The 23,226-nt window shown below is 62.9% G+C and overlaps 1 protein-coding gene across 1 annotated transcript in view; it reads right to left on the reverse strand.

Annotated features, from left to right (window-relative positions):
* Muc5ac (mucin 5AC, oligomeric mucus/gel-forming) overlaps positions 1-15,010 on the reverse strand; it is a 28,346-nt gene extending 13,336 nt beyond the window's left edge. The window contains exons 1-28 of the mRNA XM_048361472.1: positions 14,938-15,010; positions 13,169-14,008; positions 12,663-12,924; positions 12,374-12,488; positions 11,873-11,963; positions 11,351-11,460; positions 11,027-11,240; positions 10,800-10,925; positions 10,461-10,575; positions 10,162-10,300; positions 8,710-8,820; positions 8,062-8,131; positions 7,831-7,968; positions 7,583-7,747; positions 6,724-6,818; positions 5,966-6,092; positions 5,469-5,724; positions 5,321-5,373; positions 4,570-4,670; positions 4,146-4,297; positions 3,577-3,715; positions 3,018-3,131; positions 2,643-2,822; positions 1,727-1,966; positions 1,272-1,428; positions 811-939; positions 518-683; positions 2-45 (exon numbers count right to left, since the gene is read on the reverse strand). Of these exons, the coding sequence (XP_048217429.1) occupies positions 2-45; positions 518-683; positions 811-939; positions 1,272-1,428; positions 1,727-1,966; positions 2,643-2,822; positions 3,018-3,131; positions 3,577-3,715; positions 4,146-4,297; positions 4,570-4,670; positions 5,321-5,373; positions 5,469-5,724; positions 5,966-6,092; positions 6,724-6,818; positions 7,583-7,747; positions 7,831-7,968; positions 8,062-8,131; positions 8,710-8,820; positions 10,162-10,300; positions 10,461-10,575; positions 10,800-10,925; positions 11,027-11,240; positions 11,351-11,460; positions 11,873-11,963; positions 12,374-12,488; positions 12,663-12,924; positions 13,169-14,008; positions 14,938-15,010 (4,522 nt within the window). The remainder of the gene's footprint in view (position 1; positions 46-517; positions 684-810; positions 940-1,271; positions 1,429-1,726; positions 1,967-2,642; positions 2,823-3,017; positions 3,132-3,576; positions 3,716-4,145; positions 4,298-4,569; positions 4,671-5,320; positions 5,374-5,468; positions 5,725-5,965; positions 6,093-6,723; positions 6,819-7,582; positions 7,748-7,830; positions 7,969-8,061; positions 8,132-8,709; positions 8,821-10,161; positions 10,301-10,460; positions 10,576-10,799; positions 10,926-11,026; positions 11,241-11,350; positions 11,461-11,872; positions 11,964-12,373; positions 12,489-12,662; positions 12,925-13,168; positions 14,009-14,937) is intronic.
* Between the last annotated feature and the right edge of the window lie 8,216 nt (positions 15,011-23,226).

Genomic DNA, 23,226 nt, shown 5'->3' on the forward strand with positions numbered 1-23,226 from the left:
CCCTGGGGGTCGTAGACACAGCGAACACCGCTCTCCGTGCAGGCGCTGGAGGGACGAGAAGCAGTGGGGCTGGGCGCGTGAGCCTGCCACCCGTGTCCCCAGACCCCCCCGCCCCCCGAAGCTCGCCGCAGCCCAGGGGGCAGCCCCAAGGAGCCTGGTCCCCGCCTCCAGCCCTCCGGGGTCAGTGACGGCGGAGGCACGCAAACTGAGCCTCCGGCCACCGGCCCACGCTTCCGGTGGGCGTCCATCCCCTGGCCCCCGGGGGGCGCCACGGCTCAGTTTCCCCTTCCCTGTACCCCCAAAGAAGTGCCTCACCCCGGAATGCACCCCAGCTCGGCCTTCGCTCTGGACCTCAGGACACAGGGCACCGGCCCCTAGGAGACGTGTGTCCTGTGTGCTCGGCCCCGGGCACCTACAGCCTTCCGGGAGCCCCCCAGCCGAGGGCGCCCCTGGATCACAGACCGCGGCCCGGGGCTGCCGGCCCCTCGCTCCCCGCCCCCGCGGGCCTGAGACTCACCAGGAGTGACAGTTCTGGTCGGAGGGCACCGCGGCGCCCGGCCGGTACGCGGTCCCGTGGACACGGCAGGTGGGCGGCAGGGGCGGCGGCGGGGGGCATGCGGTCACACACCGCATCTCGTCCTCGTCAAAGATGGGGGCGTCCGGGGGGCACTGGGGGTAACAGCCTGCGGGACAGGGCTGTGTCGGCCTGGCGCCGGGGCTCCCCTGGTCGGGAGCGGGCCCCGAGTGCCCCAGGGCAGCCCCCAGACCCGATCCCCGGGGCTCGGGCCACACCAGCCCCTCCCAGCCCACCTTCGAGGCCACGCAGGTCGCTCGGGCACTGGCCGCTGGGGTTCCGGCAGGTGCGCGTGCAGGGGGCCCCGCAGGGGTGGTAGTGCCACGTGCACTGGCCCCCTGCATTGTAGTAGTCGCAGAAGAGGGCTAGGGAGGCAGCGAGAGTCAGCCCGGAGCACGGCCCGCGCCCGCCACCCCGCGCGCCTGCCGCGGTCACGGTGGTGCGGCCCGGGGACGTGACCCGGGTCGGGGCTCCCCCTGGCTCCCGGGTCCCGGAGGGGTTGACGCGAGGCGGGGGGCGGGGGTCTTCAGAGCCCCCCCCACGCCCCAGGGCCGCGCAGGGTCGGGAGCTCGGCCGGCCCCTGGCGTACGGAGCCTTTCCCGGGCCTGGCGGTCTCTCCGCAGCCCCTCACCCTCAACGAGACTTCCCAGCCCTCCGGGGGGCCCGCGGCGCCCCCCCCCCCGCCCCGGGCACTCACGGCAGACGTCGGGCGTCCTCCAGGACACGCACGCGCCCGCGTCGTGGCAGGCCTGGGCGTAGGCCGCCACGGCGGTGCAGAAACACTCGCAGTCGCCCCCCGCGTCGCACGCGCAGGCGTCGCTCACGCAGGCCTCGTAGTACTTGGTGGGTTCCACCTGAGGGAGGCGGGGCTTCAGCTCCCGGGGACCCCCCCCCGCCTCCCCCGGGCCGTGGGGGCCTCGGACACACGCCGGCCTGCTCGCCCCGTTTCCGGCGGAGCTCGGGGAAGTGAACGGCTGATGGCCGCAGGTAGGTCCTGACTCTGGACGCGCTCTGGCTGCTGAGTGCTCGGGTTCACACCCCCAGCCCCCCAACAGCCCGTCCGGGCACGGACACCCACCCTGGGCCGGGGGCTGCCTCTCCCCTTCTCCTCTCCCTCCTCACCCCCGCCCCCCCGCCCGCCCTCAGTCGTACCTGGGGGTGGCAGGCCGCGAAGGTCTCGCCGTTGATGATGCTGCACTGCTTCTGGGCCCAGGACTTGCGGTAAGGGTTGGCAGTGCAGGGGTCCTTGGGTACCAGGGCGTCCGGGCAGGACGGGGAGAACTTCCAGCTGTTGCCGAACTCCAGAGCGTCCCCCACCACGGACCGGCTCCGCGTGGTGAAGTCGTTGATGGCGTTGGCGTCAAAGTTCCCGCACAGGCCGCAGACCCGGCCCTGCGGAGCCCGGGAAGAGCAGCGGTGAGATGGGGTCCCCCACCCCCCCCACTCCAGCCCCTACGGCCTCACGGCCGCCCCGGCCTCTAGAGGGAGACGCTAAGGGAGAGTGGGGAGCGTGGGGAGGGGCAGCGAGGGAGAGCGGGGAGCGGGGCGTTCGGAAGGCCACCCTCGCACGTGGAGAGGAAGCCCCACTGGGGCAGCGTGGCCCCCCGGGTGCCGTGACGCGTGTCCTCGTGGGAGACAGAACCGCGTGCACAGGCGGTGGAGGCGGAGGCTGGAGGGACACAGCCACGAGCCAAGCACCCCTGGAGCCCCGGGGGCTGAAGAGGCAGGAGGGAGCCTCCCGGCCCGCAGAGGGAAGGCCGCTCTGCCGGCGTCTCATCTGCAATGCTAGTGTCTAGCGTGGGGAGAGAACTGACCACCTAGTCTACGGCCGTCTGTGACAGCAGCCGAAGGGCGGCCACGTGGTGGGGGGTCCCGATCCTGACCCCCCTCCCCCCCTCTGTCTCCCTGTCGGCGTCTCTCTGTCCCTGTCTCTCTGGGTATCTCCGCCTCTCTCCCTCCCTGCCTCCCTCTATCTCTGTCCTTGTTTCTGTCTCTGTCGACCCCCTGCCCGCCGTGTCCCTCTGGCCTTGGTGTGAGCAATGCAGTGGCTCCCGTGGCTCAGTCTCACCTTGAACTCGGGATCCAGCCTGACGAAGATGCTGGTCCTTCTGTCCCACAGTAGCACCAGGCCAACGTCGGTCTCCACCACCAGGTAGATGCCCACCGGGCGGATGGAGTAGGGCGCCAACTGCTCCTCATCCTTCTGAACCACCTGCACCTTACCGTCACTCAGCTTCAGCTCGTGGTGCTACACACACAAGAAAGCAGCCCTCAGGGCCTGGCAGAGCCCCAGCCTGCCCTCCCTCCCCCGACCCGCCATGGAGCCCCAGACTCCTCCCCATCATCCCACCATGGAACCCCACCCAGCCCCTGTTCTATCACAGAGCCCCAACCACAGCACCCTCATCCTGCCACAGAGCTCCCAGGACCCTGGGATTCTCACCCCAAGGAAGATCTTGATGGACTTGGAGCAGGTGGTCCCTGTGGTACCGCAGGGGACGTTCTCAGTGACCACGCGGAAGGTACCCTGGGCACTGGTGTTCCCGCTGCAGTGGTCCTGGGAGGGCAGAGAGCAAAGGGCTTTGGAGACGGGGGCGGGTGGGGCATCGCACGGGCATTCTGGGGACTGGACTGCTGCTTTCTCTAAGCTATGTATGGCTATGACCCAGGCTGATGGCTCCCAGCTCTGCACACACCTGCACCAGTGCATACTTGCCCCGCCCCAAACATACCTGCACCAGTGTGTACTACCCCTGCTTCCCACACACCTGCACCAGTGCGTACTTGCCCTGCTCCCCAACATGCATAGTGTATGCCCCGCCCCCACAAACCTTCAGTATATACCTACAGTCCCCACACACACCTATACCAGCGTATACTTGCCCTGCCCCACACGCCAGCACCGGTGCACACTCGCCCTGTGTCCACATACTCGCACTAGTGCATACTCGCAGTCCCCCCCACACCTGCACCAGTACGTGCTCAGTCCACTCCCAACATACCTGCACCAGTATATACTCGCACTCGCCACTGAAACTGTAGCGCTGCCCATCAAAGGTGAGGTAGTGGCCATCCCCATAAACAGAACAGGTGGCCAGACAGGGTTCATCTGTACATTGCCACTTCCGGTTCTCACAGGTGCTGTGTGGAACACAGGGGTCAGGCCTGGGCCCCTGCCAGGCAGGGATGGGGGACCCTCTCAGAGGCTCTGTGGGGACCCCACATGTGCCTGCTGGTGGCTGTGATCATCAAGAGGATGCAGTGATCTAAATACCTGACCAAAGTCTTCCTGGATGGGTAGCCTGTAACAAGCATGTCAGCTGGGCCCCGGTGCCAAGCTTGTTCTGTCCCCAGCCCTGGCCTCTAAGCCTTGGAGTCAAGGATAGCTTGGATATCCACATACCAGGTGTTGCAGCCCACCTGCATTGTCTCTCCATGTCTGCATGTGGATGCCCGTGTACTAGGTATTGTAGCCCACCTGGATGGCCTCCCTGTGTCTGCATGCGGAAGCTGCAGGTGTGGCAGTCCACCCAGATCGTCTCCCCACGTCTGTACATGGATGTCCACGTACCAGGTGTTACAGCCCGCCTGGATCGTCTCCCCGCGTCTGTACATGGCCTCATTGTGCACACAGGGACAGTCCTCCACGGCCACACAGCCACCGTCGCCATCTGCCACCAGCCCATCAGGGCACACGCAGCCAGGCACGCACTGAGGGCTGTACTGTAAGGGGAGATGAACAGGGCTGAGTGGACAGGGACAAAGCCAGACCTGCCATGTCCCCCAAGAGACTTGGCACGCAGCTGCAGGGCCCTGGGAGCAGCAAGGTCTTCCAAGGACCAGTCTAGCCACACTGTCCTGAGCTCCTGTATGCTGGTGAGCCCAACTGACCCCACCACATGAGCATCCACAGATACCCTCAGCGGGAAAGGTCAGGGGTCCGGCGTCAGTGGGAAGGTCATGGGAGCATCCTGAGGGGTGACCAGGGTACTTACACAGGCCATGTCCAGAGTGTGGCAGCTTTTCTGGCATCCAGCCCCAGTGGTCCCAGGTGTGGCGTTTCGGCAGTCAAAGTAGACCATGGGTGCTTTGCACACTGGGGAGGGGAGGGGCCAGTCAAGAGACCCATTCCCACCCACCAGGCCCACTGGAGGGGTGTCAGCTGAGCCCCCCTCCCTGCCCCCAAGCCCACTGGAGGGGTGTCAGCTGCTGCTGCTGCACCTTAAATGTACTCTCAAATATACAACCACCCTGCATATGGGAGAGCCACACATCTGTGCTGGGGGGGGAGTGTGTGTATATAAATCATGAGGTGTGTTATTGTGTGTGCTGTGCATTGGAAAGAGTGTATGAAATGTGAGGTGTGTGTGTGAATTGTGAGGTATGTGTGATTGTGCATACTGTGCATGGGGAAGGGTGTATGAAATGTGAAGTGTGTGCGTGAATTGTGAGGTGTGTTTGTGAATTGTGAGATATGTGTCATTGTGTGTGCTGTGCATGGGAAAGTGTGTGTGAATTGTGAGGTGTGAGTATGTGTGTGATTGTGTGTTCTGTGTGTTGGAAGTAGCCAGACCTCACTTCCATCTTCCATCTTCCTCATCAGCACTGATGGGTGGGGGGCAGATACCACACCAGATACAGAGAAGTCAATCAACAACTTCTAGTCTGATCAATCCCAGCACCAAATAGGGAGCTTCTCCTGATGATAAGGGGACCTGAGGGCAGTGATTCCAACTCCAGCCTCACCTGAGGTGGGAGCAGGGCCTCCGATGCATGTCAGGGACCCCTTTGTGCAGGTGCTAGGAGGAGAGTCCTGTCAGCAGGTCCACTCTGGGCCAATGAGGCCCTGAGACCCGCCCACCAGGCCCCCACCCCATGTGGCCACAAGTCCTACCAGACAGCTCCGTTGTCATGCACAGACTCGCCGTTGGGGACCATGGAGCCTCTGTGGTAGCAGGGGCAGCTAGCGGCCTGCACACACTTGCCCAAGTCATCCAGGAAGGTGCCCTCAGGGCAGGCACAGCCATCCACGGGGACAAAGCTGACCTGACAAGTGACATCCTCCTCGCTCAGGGAGCGGCAGGTGGGCTGGCAGGTGCTGATGTGATAATGGTAGCTCATTGACTTTGGGCAGGTGGTGGTGGGTTTTGCTATGGGGTAGGAGGCAAGAAGAGGACACTCAGAATGGTGGTGGCAAATAGTCTGGCACCTGGCAGCCCACTGGGCTGAGGCCTCTGTGACTCCCCAGATACTGAGTCCTGGCCACGGTGGCTTGGGCGCTGCTCAGCCTTAGAGCCAGGCATGGAACCAAGCCCCTATAGGACAGGTGAGGCCTCTCCCCCCAGCCCAGCGGAGGGACATGGCCCAGCTCACTCTCCTAGGCACACTCACTGCAGACGTCATCCCGCCAGCTGCTGAGTAGCACACCCCGGGCAGCACAGGCACGCACGTAGGAGGACAGGGCTGCGCACATGCAGTCCTCGCTCTTCTCACAGTTGCACGTGTCGAACATGCAGTTCTGGGGATGGAGGTCATGGTGTCATGGTGTCGGGGACCCCACCCATACATGGTGGCCTCAGGTCTGGAGGCCCAGAATCCTTGCATCTCCCTACCTTTCCTGGATCTCCCAGGATCCCCTGTGGCTGCCACCCTCCCTGGTGGACAGTACTTGTACAGCACACAGTGCCCCCAGGATTCCACCCTCCCTGGTGGACAGTATTGGTGCAGCACCCAGTACTTGGGCTGCATCTTGAAGCCTCTGGAAGGCCCAATCAGGTCTTCAGGGCAGTGAGTTCTGGAACTCCCTGATGTTTTCTCTCTGTGACCCACCAAATGCGGGCTCTGCATGCATCTGCTCTATACCTTCCTGGTTTCCCACTCAGCCCTTGGGTCCAGCTAGTTGAAAACACTCAGAGTTTAGTTCGTGTGCTGGTGTAGGTTAATGGATATGATGAATGAGTGAGTGAAGGAATATAGTGGTTGAATGACGTGTGAGAATGAGGAAATGGCACCAGAGCACAGGACTTCATCCAGACTCCATTTCCCACTGCCCACCAGGTGCTCCACCTCAGAGTTCCCCAGCACCCTGTGGAGGATCCCATAGGACCAATGGTGTGACTGTGTTCAGAGAAGCTAGCAGAGAGTGTTACCGAGTAGTAGGTGGCAGGGTTCACGGTGGCGTGGCACTGGGAAAAAGGGCCATTGGAGTTTGTCAGCTGTGAGCACCAGTACTGGGCATACTTCTCTGTGGACAGAAGAGAAGCCATCAGCCACTCACACCTCTGCACCCCTGGGTTGCTTCTGCCTGGGGTTTGGAGGTTCTGGCATCTGTACCAACAGACCTGGCAGGCACCATCACACTGAAAACGGCATTGCAGGCTGGGGATGTGGTGTCCTCCTGACACACAAGGAGCACGGAGCAACCACAGCCAAGGTCCCTCCACTTTCACAGCCCCCAGCCCCCTTCCTCAGAGACACCACCTTCTAGGGGTGTGAGAGGCCACCACTGTGGACAGGTAAGCCAAGATCACTATGCCCCAGGCAGGCAGCAATGGAGGCAGGACTGGCAGAACTGAGCCCTGCCTCTGTGCATCTTGCCTGGTCCAGGAGGCTGGGCAGCTACTATCACTGGTAGGTCAAGAGAGTCTGGGAAGTAGAGCCCCAAAGTGTGATTCTGTGTGCTCGATGATGACAGACAAGGCAGTTAACCCTGGCTGAAACCTGTTTCAGAGGTCCTTGCCCACTGCCACATCCAGACACACCAGCTGCTCACCACCACACCCAGATGTGGACACCTGCTTTCCATCTGCCCTGGAGCAGACTTGCCTCACTTGTCACCCAGCACACATTGGCGAGTTTGCCTGTTCGCCACCTGATGACTCCCCTTCAGAGCAGAGAGCTGAACCCCAGCCAGGGTCAGAGGGCACTGAACAAATGTCCAGATCAGCCATAGGAGTGGGTCACCAGCCCTTGGCAGCTAGCCAGATGCCAGCCAATGCCCACACATACCGTTCTCCACACTAAGTGAGCAGGGGTCCTCAAAGATGTTCCTAACATTGGGGCAGGCAGCCTGGGTCTTGAAAGTGTTGAAGAAGGCAGCAGCAGTGCCCTCTACCACTCCACTGATGGTCCGGAAGTCATCAGCCTGGATGCTGTTGAAGTTCCCGCAGAGACCTGGGGGGCCGGAGGGCAGCTTGAGGCTCATGTGGGCTCTGGGATGGGGTCAGCTCAGGCATCCCAGAGGTGGTGCTTCTTACCACAGGTCAGTCCCCTGAGCTCAGGTGCCAGCCGCACAAACACCTGCATGGTGGGCACCAGCTGGACATCCAGCTGCAGTCCCAGGGTGGTCTGAGCAATGATGAAGAAGGTTGAAGGTCTGAAGAGGGTGACGTTGGCTACAGACAAAGAACACAAAGGGATATGAGAGGAGACCCATAGGCAGCTTGTGATTAAGGGGTGCACAGGGAGACTGCAGGCAGCACCCTCACCTGCAGACACTGGCAGCTGGGTGTAGATCTGATTCACAAAGACCTCTCCACTGGCCTTTATCACGACAACCTGGAAGCAGCCGCAGCCAAGAGAGTCAGTGGGTGGCTGAGGCCTGGGGCCTCATCCCTCCAGCTACCCCTGAGTGCCCCTCCGAGGCTGTGGCATGTGTCCTTGAGGGCCTGCAGACCCCCTCCCTGGAGGGTCACCGACTCATGAGCTGCTCTGATTCATGTTATAGTTTCTTGAACTTTAGGAGAACCTTTTTTTTTTTTTTATCAACATCTAAAAACTAAAGTCAATTTATAAAAAAATAAACATCAGTGAAGAAGCCTGCTGGCCAAAGACACTGCAGCCTCTCCTACCTGGGGCCAGGTAGGCCAGGCCTGGGGACTCAGCACCCAATCTCTGAGCCACTCCACTCAGGACAGGCACTGAGAAAACCCAAGTGGCAGCCAGCGGGGGAGACCACAGCCACTTGCTGCCCAACGCTTGGGTGGAGGGGGAAGGCCCACGGCCACTTGCTGCCCAGGGGTTGGGCAGAGGTGACTGGCCACAGGACACCCCTTCCTCCCTCCCTAGATCATCCCCTGCCTGAGTTACCACCACCACCACCATGCCACTGCCTTCTCCCCACCTGTAGCACTCACCATCTGCCTCTCGCCCAAGCTCAGTGTCACGCTCCTCAGGCAGGTCTCACTGTCAGTCAGCCCGCACCTGCGCAGCTCAGCCAGTACAGTGAAGGCGCCACTGTTGCAGGGCTGCAGACACAGAACAGGTTCTCAGGCAATGCCTACCCACCACCCACCTCATCCTCCCTCTCCTACAGCCCATGCTGCTTCCCCTCAGGGGCTCCTGACCAGCTACGGCCATGAACTCAGTAGTATCCCCAATCCCAGAGAGATGTGCTCTCAGGTCCCCAAATGGGAACCCCTCCTCCCCCAGAAGCCCACACAAGGGAATTGCAATATACCCACTGAGAGGAAGAAATCTAAAAAGGAGGCCATTGGTCATTGGGCTCCAAGGGCGGGGAGTCGGGGGCAGGAATCCCAGGTGTCAGGGCACTGGCACTGTTCTGTAGGACATGGCTCTGTATGTGGCACTGATGGTAGACACAGCACTCTCTGCATTTATGCAGCCCCAGAGAATGTACAACACCGAGAGCAGCATGATGGGTGCCACCTGACGGGCTCCGCATAATAAATGCCATGCCATGGGTGCCACGTGATAGGCACTGGGTGGCAATCATATGTCGATCTTGACTCCTCAGTTGTAACAGAATCTCCTCACTAATGTAATAAGTTAATATGGGGGAACTGTACTGAGTATGGGGGTACATGGAACTTATCTGGACCTTCTGCTCAATTTATTTGTAAGCCTAAAACTGCTCTTACAAGCTACAGTGTAGCCAGGGACTGTTGGCTCACGCCTGTCATCCTAGCTACTCAGGAGGATGAGATCTGAGGATCACTGTTTGAAGCCAGCCCGGGCAGGAAAATCTGTGAAACTCTTATCTCCAAATAACTGACCACAAAAAAAACAGAAGTGGAGCTGTGGCTCAAGTGGTAGAGCACCAACAAAAGAAGCTCTGGGACAGTGCCCAGGCCCCGAGTTCAAGCCCCAGGACTGGCCAAAAAAAATGCAATCTAACTGGAGATGTGGCTTGTTGGTGGGGTCCTTGCTGAGCAAGTACAAAGCCCTGAGTTCAAGTCCCTGTACCTCCAAAAATAATAATTATAATAAAGTTTATTAAACAAAAACTCAGGGGTGAAGGCATGGCTCAGTTGGTAGAATGCCTGCTTAGTAAGGGACCCTGAGTTCAAGCCCTAATGCTACCAAAAGAAACACAAAGCTCAAGGTCAGAGAGGTCATTCAGGGCACTGGACAGTGGTCCTCCATGAGGGAGTACTGTGTGTCCCTATGGAACCCATGACAGGGGACAGGGCATTTCTTCAAGGTCTAATACCATGTATCCTGAAGGTCCCCCAGGACAGGGTGAGACCCTAGGTCGAAGGATGGGGGAGTTAAGTGAGGAGGCTGAGCCTGGGCCCCAGCCACATGGACCCCTGAAAGTGGAGACTCAGAGACAGCCCAGGCCCTACCTTGGTCAGCACATAGCTGCAGTCTCCATGCACCGTGTACTGCCTCTCATCAAACGTGGAGAAGTGGGAGCCTCCCAGCACTGAGCAGGTGCCTGGGCAGGGGGCCTCTACGCAGCTCCATTGGCCTCCAGAGCAGGTACTGCAGGCAGCAGGACAAGGGACAACTTACCCATTGGCCTCAGGGGCAACAGGCCCGCTGGTCCCTGCATAGGCCACAGGGAGCCTGGGTCCTACCCTGGGCCACCCAGGGGGCAGTTTGGGCGTGCCAGGACCTGCAAGGGGAGCCTGGGACCTACCACGTGGTGCAGTCTGTAGAGTAGTTTGCTCCTGGTGCGTAAGAAGTGGCGTTGTACAGGCAGGAGCACTGGGACACAGGGACACAGCCAGTCTGGCCAATGTCATCAAGCACCATCCCTGCAGAGAGTGGCACAGCTGTGTGACAGGCGCCAGCATCGACACCCAACTGTGTGGCAGGTAGGAACCAGCGGTATCAGCCGGGGCCTCAGCCAGCCCCGGACACCTCCCGTTGCAGTCAGAGGGGCCTTTCCTCCAAGGTTCAGCTATATGGGTGGCCACCTGGGGCCCAGAATGCAGTTGTCGTTCTGCGCGTGGGCTGGAAGGGTGGGACACTGTCTTACCCTTGGGGCAGAAACACCCAGAGACGCAGTGGTCCTCGCAGGTCTGGGAGTGCTGGGGGTTGGAGCAGGTGTCCACGCAGGGCGAGCCACACTCCTGGTGCTGCATGTTGAAGGGGCACGTCTGGGCTGCAGAGACCAGGAGGCTGGGTTTATGTCATGGCCCCCACCCGTTCCTCACCGTCCCCAGGATGATGCGATGCGGGGGGCTGCCGGGTGGGGGCGCTCACGGCAGAGGTCAGGGCTCCGCCACTCCTGAGGCTGCCCTCCGGCATGGGCGCACTGCCTGGAGTACTCGGCCAGCGTGTGGCAGACGCAGGCGGGGAGGCGGGTGTGGTCACATAGGCAGACGTCCTGCTGGCAGGCCTCCACGTAGCTGCTGACGTCCACCAGGGCCGCGCAGCCTGAGAACAGCTGGCCTCTCAAGATCTCATTGCAGAGGCCCTGGGCGAGACAGGAGCCCGCGCTGAGCCGCGGCTTGGAGATCCCGGCGTGTCCCGTGGCTCACCGCTCCCCCCGCCCCCGCCCTCCAGCTGCTTCGCGCCAGGGCTTACGAGGCTGCTGGAGCAGTTCTTCTGCGGCTCAGGGACGGGGTCTTGGCACTGCTCCGTGGGGCCATCCATCTTCTGCAGGTTCCCAAACTCGAGGGGGGTCAGCCTGACGTCTGCAAGAGGCACAGAAGCAGCTCTGCCTGCGGCCCTGGACCTCAGCCCGGCGACGTCCCGGGGCTGCGTCTAAGGCCCCCTCCCAAGGATGCCAGAATTGTCCTGCCAGGTCATGCCCCTGTCCTCTGCCCAGACGCTCGGGGAGTCTGGAAGCGGCGCGAGGAAGGGGGCGGAGCGGGGGGCATCCGGTGTTGCAGCGTGGGACTTGTCACTAACCCCAGGAGACCCTGGCTCCCACCCATCGGATTGGCTTGCAGCCAGGGGCTGCCTGTGTGTGCAGGCGTGTGCTAGAGCCGTGCCTCTGTGCGGGCCTGCATGTGGAGATGTCGGATTGGGGTCCTGGGTGTCTGAGGCCCTGGGGGGGCCCTGGGAGCTGGGGGCAGACGGCCTCGGCCCCACCGGCAGCCTTACTGTGGACGACGAACTCGCTGAACAGGGGGCTGCCGTTGAAATCCCCGCAGAGCCCGCAGGTCTTGTTAGCATACTTGGTGTCCAGCTCCAGCTGCAGGGGGTGGGGGGAGACGTCAGGCCCTGTCCCCACCGAGGAGGTCCCAAGATCGGGTGGCTAGACTCCCAAGGAGGGGCTGGGGGGCCTCCCAGAGGAGGCCCAGGTTGGGAGAGCCCCATGGGAGCCAAATGAAGCTGGCCGCACCAGGGTGGAGACACTGCACACACAGGGACTCCACCCTTGGGGGCCAAGACCCTCCTGAGCCCTACTGAACCCCGGGGCCTGCCTCACCTGTAGTCGGCCCACAGACCTTCCTGGGTTTCTGGGGAGCCTGTGGGGCTGGCCAGGCCCAGACTGGACGCGTGGCCCTGTCTGCCTCCTCCCCACATCTCCCACCATCACCGGACCCCCTCTTCCAGTCCCCCCCACCACCACGGCCCCCCTCCCCCCTTGGCCCGGCTCACCAGGAGGCTGTCATCCTCATTCCACACGAAGACCAGGCCCAGCCTGGCCACCACCTTCAGGGATCCACTGCTGAGCCCAATCAGAACCCCGGACTGGCTGAAGGGCAGCTGGACGCTGTGGAAGAGAGCCAGCCGAGGCGCTGAGGGGCAAGGAATGCCCCTGGGGCAGGTGGGCCTGCCCCACTCCCCTCCTGGGGGGTCCCAGGACTGGGAGGCTCTGCCGTACCCTCCACGGCCCAGGGACAGGCTCCCCGCCCGCGCCCCCTCCCCGGAGCGCCAGGAGACTCACGGACGGCCATTGACCAGGACAGAGCTCTTGGTCAGCTCGACGACCAGGCCGTCGAGCTTCATGGTGACCCTCGGCGGCGAGGCGGCGTGGGAGGCCGGGCCGCGGCGCAGCTGGACGTTGAAGTCCTCGTAGGCGGCGCCGCAGTGCGCGGAGAACACGTAGTTGCAGAGGCCGGGGAAGCGGAAGACGCGGCCGTCGAAGGTCTTGTAGTGGAAGTCGCCCCAGGTGCTGCACACGCGCCCGTTGTGGGCGGGGTTCGGGGCTGCGGGCCGGAGCGGTTGAGCGTCTGGGGCTGCCCGCCTCCCTCCCCGCGGCCTCCGGGGCCCGCGCGGCGGCCCTGGCCGATCCAGAAAGTTCCGCAGCTGGCCGGAAGCCGCGGGGACCCCTTTCCGCGCCTGCCCCCATCAGCCTGATCGCGGCCCCCGCCGTCTAACCGCCCCCTCCCTCCAGGACCGTCAGGGGGCCGCCCCGCCGCCTCCCCGCCCTGCCGCGGGCAGCGCGCTCACCCTGCACCACCGGGACGGGCCGCAGCGGCGGGAGGAGCGTCACCCCTCGGAGCCGGTCACCTGCGGAGGCAGGAGGGGGGCCGTGAGCCACGGCCTCTGACTGCAGCTGCCACCGGCGCCCGGCGCGGGCAGGGAGGGCTCCGCGCGGCCCCCGGGCCGACCCCCGCACCTCCTCCCCCCCCCCCCCGCAGCTCCGCGCGAAGAAGCCCTGGGCTTCTGGCCCTCGAGGTCCCGAGGAGTCCAGAGCCTTCTGTTGGTACAGGGGGTGCAAGTGCAGAGGGAAGCAGGGGCCCTGCAGGGTCTCACGTGTGTCAGACGGGTGGGGGCCTGAGGCCGATTTCAGCCCAGAGGCCAGCTGCTGACAGCTGAAAGGCACGCTGGGAAATGCCGGTGTGCCCCCAAACCCTACAAGACCCCCGCTCGGCCATATCCAGCCCCACCGTCGACGCCGACGTCGAGCCCATGGCTGAAACGCGGAGGGACAGGAGCCCGTCCGCACGGCCGGAGAGCCCGGTCCGGCCAGCCAGCCCGCCCTGCAGGCCTGCAGCGCCCTCTGAAGCCTGGGCCTCGACGGCAGAGACGCCCCACAGAGCGGGACCAAGGACAGCCAGGCAGGGACTCCCCAGGGCCACCGGGGGGCCTCCCCCGCCCCCCCCCGGTTCTGATTCCTCAGGGGCAACCGGCCGTCTGGGCCCCCCGGGCCACGCAGGTTGGAGGCTGGGGGCCTGGCAGGCACACGGGGTGGGGACTGGAGCCGGGACTTACCGCCGGGCCCCCGCGCGGAGGAGAGGCCGGGGGACTGCGCGTGGGTGGATTTCAGAGAGCCATCCTGGGCCCGGCCTGCAAGGGAGGAGCCTGACTGAGCAGGGCGGGGCCTCGGGCGGCGCGGGGACACCGAGCAGGCGGGAGGCCAGGAGCGAGGGCTGTCTGTGCACGGCCGGGGACCGGGCGCTCCCGTCCCCAGGGACGGGTGTGGAGGTCCCCCGGGCGGAGGGCCGTGAGCCTCCCCTCATTTCTGCCTCAGGGGAGCCAGCGTCCGCTGTGGGTCGGCAGGGGCCGGGAGGGGTGGCCCGGCTGGACGGGGCGTCTGCTGCGTCCTCAGAGGAACACGGGCAGATGGACAGGAGGCCCTCAGGCTCGGGGTCTCTGGCAGAGGCCGGGGCCCGGAGCAGGGCAAGCGGAGCGGCCAGAACCGAGGGCAGCTTCCCTGCCCTCCCAGGGGCCAGCGGGCTCCTGCCCCTGCCTGGCTCACCGCCTCACTGTTCCCCCGCCCCCCTCCTCGCCCTCCTCCCCCGTCACGGCCTCACCCACCTGCAGAGGCAGGGACGGACGTGCCGACCCTGGGGGAGGGACCCGCCCGCAGCGCCGCCCCTGGGACTGTGACCCTCTCTGCCTGCACCCACGCCCTCGCCCTGTGTGAGACCCCAGGATCCGCCCCCCCCCCAAGGCCCCGACAGAGGCAGACTCTGCAGACACCAGCCGAGGTGTGCCAGCCACCCTGACCGGGCCCGCAGGGCTTGGAGATGGAGCGCGCTTCGCCTGCAGCCCTTGCGGTCAAGGACGTCCCCACCCCCGGCCCCTGAGCCAGAAGCTGTCTGGGAGGTGGGGGTCAGGCTGCAGGCTGGGCTAAGGGGCTGGTGCCCCGTGGTGCACTCAGCCTGCCGTAGAGAAGGACTCCAGGTGACCACCGCCCACCGGAGGCCAGGACGTGGGACAGTGGCCCGGGGCTCCCAGCCCCGTCTGGGAGCCCCGGACGGCTCCAGTCCTACCTGCGTGCTGGCAGCAAGCCAGGGCCAGGGCCAGGGCCCAGAGCGGGGCCCGCCTCGCCCGGCCAAGGTGCATGGTGTGGGTTTGGGGAGGTGTCCCCGCGGGCGGCCTCTGAGGGGACACTGGAGCCCGCAGCAGCCTTTTGTAGCCCCGGAGCTGGCTCCGGCCCCGACGGCTTCACGTGGGTGGGCGGGGTAGGCTGGCGGGGGGCCCCCCCTCACCCGGGTAAACAGTGGGCACTTGCCTCAGGCCCGCCAGGGGCGGCAGGCAGAGATGGGCGTGCCCACGGGTGGGGCCTGCTTTTCTCGGGGTTCCCACAGGTGGCCCCCACCCGGACTTTCCCTAGCCCCGCTTGCAACCCATGAGTTCCTGGTTCTTCAAGGAACATGACCAAGGGCTACCCGTAAGGTGTCCCGGTCCTGGACTAGCCAGTCACCTGCCCTCCCCTTCCAGAAGCAAGCGGCAGAAGCCTTCCTCACCGAGCAGCCCAGCCCCATGCTTCCCGAGACCCCGGCCGGGCTTCAGGCCCACTGAAAAGAGCCCCTGAAGTCATCGTTCTGATACCCCCCCCCCGAGAAAGTGCATCACAGGACAGAACTTGCCCCGGCCCTGGGCATGCGGCGTTGGGCCCTCCCTGTCTGGGCCGCCGGGATGTGGGGCGGGACCCTTCTCCCCTGCCCACAGGGTGGAGAGGGGTCGAAGGCCCCGGCCAGGAGGGAGGCAGCCCAGGATGAAGGGGGGCTAGGCTCCCCCTCTGCCCGGGAGGGTTGAGTGCTTCCATCTGCTCTCCTGGGGCCCGTCCCAAGCCAATCCTTGTCTCCTAATAGAATTCTCTGCCTCTGCCCCCTCAGACTCTGTCTTGGCGCCAGCGTCTACCAGAGGGAGCACTCCACACATCACAGGAGGGTGGGGACCTGTGAATGAATGAATGGATGAATGAATGAATGAATGAACAACGGAACACGTGAGCAAACGGATGAACGGCTGAATGAGCGAGTTAGTGAGTAAGGGGAGTGAAGGTCAAATGAGTTAATGGGTGAGTGAGCAGTGAATAAATGAGCAAATAAGTAAGTGAATGAATGAATGCAGGGAGGGTGAGTAAATGAGTTGATGAAGCAGCTGGTGAGTGCGGTGTTGAGCGGGTGAGGGCAGGGAGAAGCGGGTGGGTGACCGGGCTAGAGTGAAGGAGGAAGGTGTCGGCAGGCGGTGTGCTCCGGACCCGTCGCCCCCCCAGACGCCGCCGGGCCCCCCGTCTGACCTCTGCACCGGACGCCGGGTCGTCGGGCGCTAGGGGCTGAGGCCATGGCGGGCAGCGGAGAGCCGCCTCCCGGGGGCTGACCGGCCGGTGGACGGGGCTCGCGCGCGCGTGGCCTGGGGGCCGGGGGCTGCGATGGGAACCCCGGGGGCCGCAGGGGGTGAGCCGGCCCCAGGCGGGGGGCCGAGGAGGCGGGCGCCCGCCCTCCTCCTGCCCTTAGAAAGACAAGGAAGTGGCGGCCCGCGGCGGCCGTGCCCCTGGCACGAGGCGCGGGCCTGAGTCACCACGGGGTCCGTGCCTTGCCCCTGGCCTCAGAGGGCGCCACGCCCTGTGCCCGAGGCTGCGGCCCGGGCCCCTCCAGGCCGAGGCACCCGGGATGCTGCCCAGGGCTGCTCCTGCCCGGTCAGCGCCCACCCAGGGGTCCTCGCGGAGCCCCACTCTGAGCGTGGACCCACTGGGCGGGGGCTCCGGGTCCCACGGCCACGTCTCAGGGGGCGATGTGGCCAGCCCACCTGTCCTGGCCAGCAGCCAGGAGAGCTCAGGACCAGAGACCCGGATCTTTCTCCCCCAGTGGCTCCCAGAAAAATCAGGCCGGTGGCATGCCACTTGTCCCTCAGTAGGGACACCAAGCACATTGGGGTACTGGCAGGGCAGAGGCCCCCCAGGCCCTCCCCCTCGGGTTCTGAGGCCACTCCGCTCTGGGCCTGGGCCGGGGCTGGGCCAAGGTCCTCCCTCCGGGATCTGATAGTAGAGCGGCTCCCCACTCAAGAGAGGGCTGGCCTGTGTCCCTGGAGGTTGCCATGGAGACAGGGGAACTGTTGGGGGCCGGGACAGGGCGGAGGGGACAGCATCACCGGCTTGCTGTCGTCAAGCAGCTGGCCCCACCTCTGGTCCCCAGATCAGGGACGGGAAGTGGGCGGATAGCCCCTTTGTCCTGCAGGTCAACCCTGGTGACTCAGTAGAGATTAACCGCCAGGCCAACTTGGATCCAGCCAAATCTGGGGCGAGGGGTGGGGTGGGCCTGGTGGCAGAGAACCTTCCACCACATTCGACGGTCCCCTCTGTCCTGGTCCTCAATGGCGGCACACACAGCGCCGTCCCCTCTGTGTCCTCATCTGTGACACACACAGCCCGTCCCCTCTGTCTGGTCCTCATCTGTGACACACTCAGCCTGTCCCCTCTGTGTCCTCATCTGTGACACACTCAGCCCATCCCCCCTGTGTCCTCATCTGTGACACACTCAGCCCATCCCCTCTGTGTCCTCATCTGTGACACACTCAGCCCGTCCCCTCTGTCCTGGTCCTCAATGGCAGCACACTCAGCCCGTCCCCTCTGTGTCCTCATCTGTGACACACTCAGCCCATCCCCCCTGTGTCCTCATCTGTGACACACTCAGCCCATCCCCTCTATGTCCTCATCTGTGACATACTCAGCCCATCCCCCCTGAGTCCTCATCTGTGACACACTCAGCCCATCCCCCCTGTGTCCTCATCTGTGACACACTCAGCCCATCCCCCCTGTGTCCTCATCTGTGACACACTCAGCCCATCCCCTCTGTGTCCTCATCTGTGACACACTCAGCCCATCCCCTCTGTGTCCTCATCTGTGACACACTCAGCCCATCCCCCCTGTGTCCTCATCTGTGACACACTCAGCCCATCCCCCCTGTGTCCTCATCTGTGACACACTCAGCCCATCCCCTCTGTGTCCTCGTCTGTGACACACTCAGCCCGTCCCCTCTGTCCTGATCCTCGTCTGTGACACACTCAGCCCGTCCCCTCTGTGTCCTCGTCTGTGACACACTCAGCCCGTCCCCTCTGTCCTGATCCTCATCTGTGACACACTCAGCCCGTCCCCTCTGAGTCCTCATCTGTGACACACTCAGCCCGTCCCCTCTGTCCTGATCCTCGTCTGTGACACACTCAGCCCGTCCCCTCTGTGTCCTCATCTGTGACACACTCAGCCCGTCCCCTCTGAGTCCTCATCTGTGACACACTCAGCCCGTCCCCTCTGAGTCCTCATCTGTGACACACTCAGCCCGTCCCCTCTGTCCTGATCCTCGTCTGTGACACACTCAGCCCGTCCCCTCTGTGTCCTCGTCTGTGACACGCTCAGCCCGTCCCCCGGCCGGTCCCGGCCTCGGCCATGCGCTCCCAGCACTGTTGTCCTCAGGATGTGCCGCCCTTCCTGGGGCTGCAGTGGGTTCCTAGACGTGCCCCTGTAGCCCACGGCCTCCCTGCCCCGGGTGTCCCTCACCCCAATCCGGAGACTTGGGCAGGTCAAGGGGCTCAAAGGTCCACCTCATCTTGCCACCCCTCCTCACCCCAGCGCTCCACAGCACCGCTGGCTTTCTGGTGACAATGGCTTCGCCCCCCGCCTGGCCAGCGCATCCCAGGGCGGTGCCGTCCTCCTGAGGGACCGGGCTGTGTGTGAGCACTAGACGACAGTGAGGTGGAGAAGCCGCTGTCTGTGTGCCCGCCCCTCCCGAGGGGCGAACAGGACATGAGCACGGCAGGGAGGGGGTCTCCTGGGGCTGCGGTCGGGCCACCTGGCCACGTTCACCCTGTACAGCCCGTGTTGACAGAAGGGGGTGGCCCTGCTGAACGTCTTTACCACGCCAGGACCTTCCATGATAAGGACGAGGGGATCTCAAATTTCTTCTCTGCTTACTCAGGAGAGGGGGGCTGGAGGAGAGCCCTCCTGCCCTGTCCAGAGGGCCCGCCGGGCCGGATACGGGACGCGGCAGCCAGCATGGGGAGAAAAGGAGCAGTGTAGATTTGATTTTGTGGTGTGGCCGCACTGATTCGGGGCATTCCTGTAATTATTTGCTTTCTCTGAGTCACAGGGCAAACAGAATTCCTCCCAAGATTGGCCAGGGAGTCTGGAGGAAATCCCAAGACCTCAGTTGGGGTTCTGCCATGCTCTGGGTCCCCGTGTCTACAGCAAGGCCACCAGGTCCCTGTGTCTGCAGCAAGGCCACCATGCCCAGGTCCCTGTGTCTACAGCCAGGCCACCCATGCCCAGGTCCCTGTGTCTACAGCAAGGCCACCCATGCCCAGGTCCCTGTCTACAGCAAGGCCACCATGCCCAGGTCCCTGTGTCTACAGCAAGGCCACCATGCCCAGGTCCCTGTGTCTACAGCAAGGCCACCATGCCCAGGTCCCTGTGTCTACAGCAAGGCCACCATGCCCAGGTCCCTGTGTCTACAGCAAGGCCACCATGCCCAGGTCCCTGTCTACAGCAAGGCCAGCATGCCCAGGTCCCTGTGTCTACAGCAAGAACACCATGCCCAGGTCCCTGTGTCTACAGCCAGGCCACCATGCCCAGGTCCCTGTGTCTACAGCAAGGCCACCAGGTCCCTGTGTCTACAGCAAGGCCACCATGCCCAGGTCCCTGTGTCTATAGCAAGGCCACCATGCCCAGGTCCCTGTGTCTACAGCCAGTCCAGCAAGGCCACCATGCCCAGGTCCCTGTCTACAGCAAGGCCACCATGCTCAGGTCCCTGTGTCTACAGCAAGGCCACCATGCCCAGGTCCCTGTGTCTACAGCAAGAACACCATGCCCAGATCCCTGTGTCTACAGCAAGAACACCATGCCCAGATCCCTGTGTCTACAGCAAGAACACCATGCCCAGGTCCCTGTGTCTACAGCAAGAACACCATGCCTAGGTCCCTGTGTCTACAGCAAGGCCACCATGCCCAGGTCCTGTACCCGTGTCTACAGCAAGAACACCATGCCCAGGTCCCTGTGTCTACAGCAAGAACACCATGCCCAGGTCCCTGTGTCTATAGCAAGGCCACCATGCCCAGGTCCTTTACCCGTGTCTACAGCCAGGCCACCATGCCCAGGTCCCTGTGTCTACAGCAAGGCCACCATGCCCAGGTCCCTGTGTCTAGAGCCAGGCCACCATGCCCAGGTCCCTGTGTCTACAGCAAGGCCACCATGCCCAGGTCCCTGTGTCTATATCAAGAACACCATGCCCAGGTCCCTGTGTCTATAGCAAGGCCACCATGCCCAGGTCCCTGTGTCTACAGCCAGGCCACCATGCCCAGGTCCCTGTGTCTACAGCCAGGCCACCATGCCCAGGTCCCTGTGTCTACAGCCAGGCCACCATGCCCAGGTCCCTGTGTCTACAGCCAGGCCACCATGCCCAGGTCCCTGTGTCTACAGCAAGGCCACCATGCCCAGGTCCCTGTGTCTACAGCCAGGCCACCATGCCCAGGTCCCTGTGTCTACAGCAAGGCCACCATGCCCAGGTCCCTGTATCTACAGCAAGAACACCATGCCCAGGTCCCTGTGTCTACAGCCAGGCCACCATGCCCAGGTCCCTGTGTCTACAGCAAGGCCACCCATGCCCAGGTCCCTGTCTACAGCAAGGCCACCATGCCCAGGTCCCTGTGTCTACAGCAAGGCCACCATGCCCAGGTCCCCGTGTCTACAGCCAGGCCACCATGCCCAGGTCCCTGTGTCTACAGCCAGGCCACCATGCCCAGGTCCCTGTGTCTACAGCCAGGCCACCATGCCCAGGTCCCTGTGTCTACAGCAAGGCCACCATGCCCAGGTCCCTGTGTCTACAGCCAGGCCACCATGCCCAGGTCCCTGTGTCTACAGCAAGGCCACCATGCCCAGGTCCCTGTATCTACAGCAAGAACACCATGCCCAGGTCCCTGTGTCTACAGCCAGGCCACCATGCCCAGGTCCCTGTGTCTACAGCAAGGCCACCCATGCCCAGGTCCCTGTCTACAGCAAGGCCACCATGCCCAGGTCCCTGTGTCTACAGCCAGGCCACCATGCCCAGGTCCCCGTGTCTACAGCCAGGCCACCATGCCCAGGTCCCTGTGTCTACAGCAAGGCCACCCATGCCCAGGTCCCTGTCTACAGCAAGGCCACCATGCCCAGGTCCCTGTGTCTACAGCAAGGCCACCATGCCCAGGTCTCCGTGTCTACAGCCAGGCCCACCCAATAAAAAGTAGCATACTAGTGAGCACTGGTGACTCATTCCTATAGTCCTAGCTTCTCAGGAGGTTACTATCTGAGGATCACAGTTCAAAGCTAGCACAGGCAGGGAAGTCTGTGGGACTCTTTCATTCTTCTTTTTTTAAGTTGTCATTACAGAGGTGATGGTCACAGGGATTACAGTTACATAGTCAGGTAAAGAGCACATTTGATTTTGGACGGTGTCACCTCTTCCCTCTCTCTCCCAGTGTTTTCCTCCTGTCTCCTCCACAAGTTGTGCCGTTCATTTTCAACATGGTGTCTAGTGAGTACCAGTGCTGCCTTTGATCACCCTTTGTCCCTCCATTTCTTTGTTTTTCTCACCTTCCCAAAGAGAGGTCCGCGAGCAAACAAGACAAAAGAAAACAAAAACAGTGACGACAACCACCTCTTGTTTCAATTTATGAGACTCTCAGCTGCAACTAACTACCGAAGAAGCCGGAAGTGGAGCTGTGGCTCAAGAGGTAGAGCATTAGGCTTGAGCTAAAAAGCTCAGGCACAGCAGCAGGCCCTGAGTTCAAGCCCTAAGTCACACACACACATACACACACACACACGCATGTGTACGTATGTGCACGTGTGAACACACGTACATACACACAACACATGAAAAAAGTAATGTACTGCTTCTGGGTTCACTCCCCCAATAACTGAAAACAGGGCCTTGGAGAGAGAGTGCACGCCTTGATGAGACCAACACAGTTTCCAAATGGGGGCAGCCGTTGTGCCCACCGGCGGGTGACTGGGCGCACAGACAATGCATCACCCCGGGACATTGCCCAGCCTTTGAGAGGAGGGAAATCCTGACTCCCGCTCCATCACGGCGAGCCCCTAGTGAAATAAGCCGGGCGCAGAAGACAAACCGTGCGTAGCCGCGCTGGCGAGAGGCCCTGGGGCGGAGGTGGAGAGGAAGGTGGACAGGGCTAGGAGTCAGTGTTCCGTGGGGACAGGTTCGGGAAGATGAGAAAGTTCTAGAGCTGGGAGATGACACAGCGCTGTGATTGTGCTAAATGCCCCTGCCTTATGCACTTCAATAACTGAGGCAGTAAATCTCGTTATGTATATTTGACCGTAATTAAAAATCGGGGGAAAATCTAAAAGCAAATATGGTTTAAAATATTGCTTGCATGGAGAAATGTGTGCTCCCTGTCCCGAGCCTCTGGCCTCAGGCTCTGCCCCACCCCAGGGGCTGCTTCAGGGTTAATTTCCCTGGATTGTGCAAAGCGCAGGTATTGCCCCTGCGGTGCTGGGGAGTGGGCCCGAGTCTCCCGGGAAGCAGGCAGGCCGGGCGTTCACACGCAAGGGCTAGATCCCAGAGGTACCGGGAGACACCTGACACCCTGACACCCAGCCCCGAGTGTACACTTCACCCCCACACCCAGGTTAGGAGGAAGGCTCCGGTAAACTCCCACAGCTGCCCCGAGCCCCTGCCTGAGCCAGGTCCGGGGTCCAGCCCTACGCCAGGAGCCAGCGGGCCCTGGACTCTGCCCGCCCCTCCTCTCCTGAGTCAGGGCCCAGAGAGCCAGTCCACCCACAGCTCACAGCCCACACCCCAGAATCATGGCTCTCACCTCCTCTGACCAAAGACCCAGTGTGGGGACCACCCCTGAACAGGGGGCATTCGGCTGAGGTGCGTCCACAAACGTGTCGAGCTCTGCCCCGAAGCACCAGGGTGCAGAAGCCGGGGGCCCGGCAGCGGGCAGTGGCCCCTGGGGTGAAACCCTGATGGGACTGGCAAAGAGCACCATGTGGATCCATCCACCCATGCACACAACCCCAGGTTTGCAAAGCCATGACAGAACAATGCGAAAGGAAAGCGCCAAAATGCCAGAAGGACCCGCTCAGGGCCCAGCTCTGTGGTCGAACGCCCCTCCCTCTCCTCAGAGCGACAGGAAACAGAACTGAGATCTGGGAGCCGGGCAGTCCACATACAACCACGCAAACACATGCTCACATAGGCGATAGAAAATTAGTACAACCACTGTGGAGAACAGTATGGGGGTTCCTCAAAAAGCTCAGCATAGACCTACCCTATGACCCA

Source organism: Perognathus longimembris, chromosome 13, assembly GCF_023159225.1.
Source record: "Perognathus longimembris pacificus isolate PPM17 chromosome 13, ASM2315922v1, whole genome shotgun sequence".
NCBI classification, from domain to species: Eukaryota; Metazoa; Chordata; class Mammalia; order Rodentia; family Heteromyidae; genus Perognathus; species Perognathus longimembris.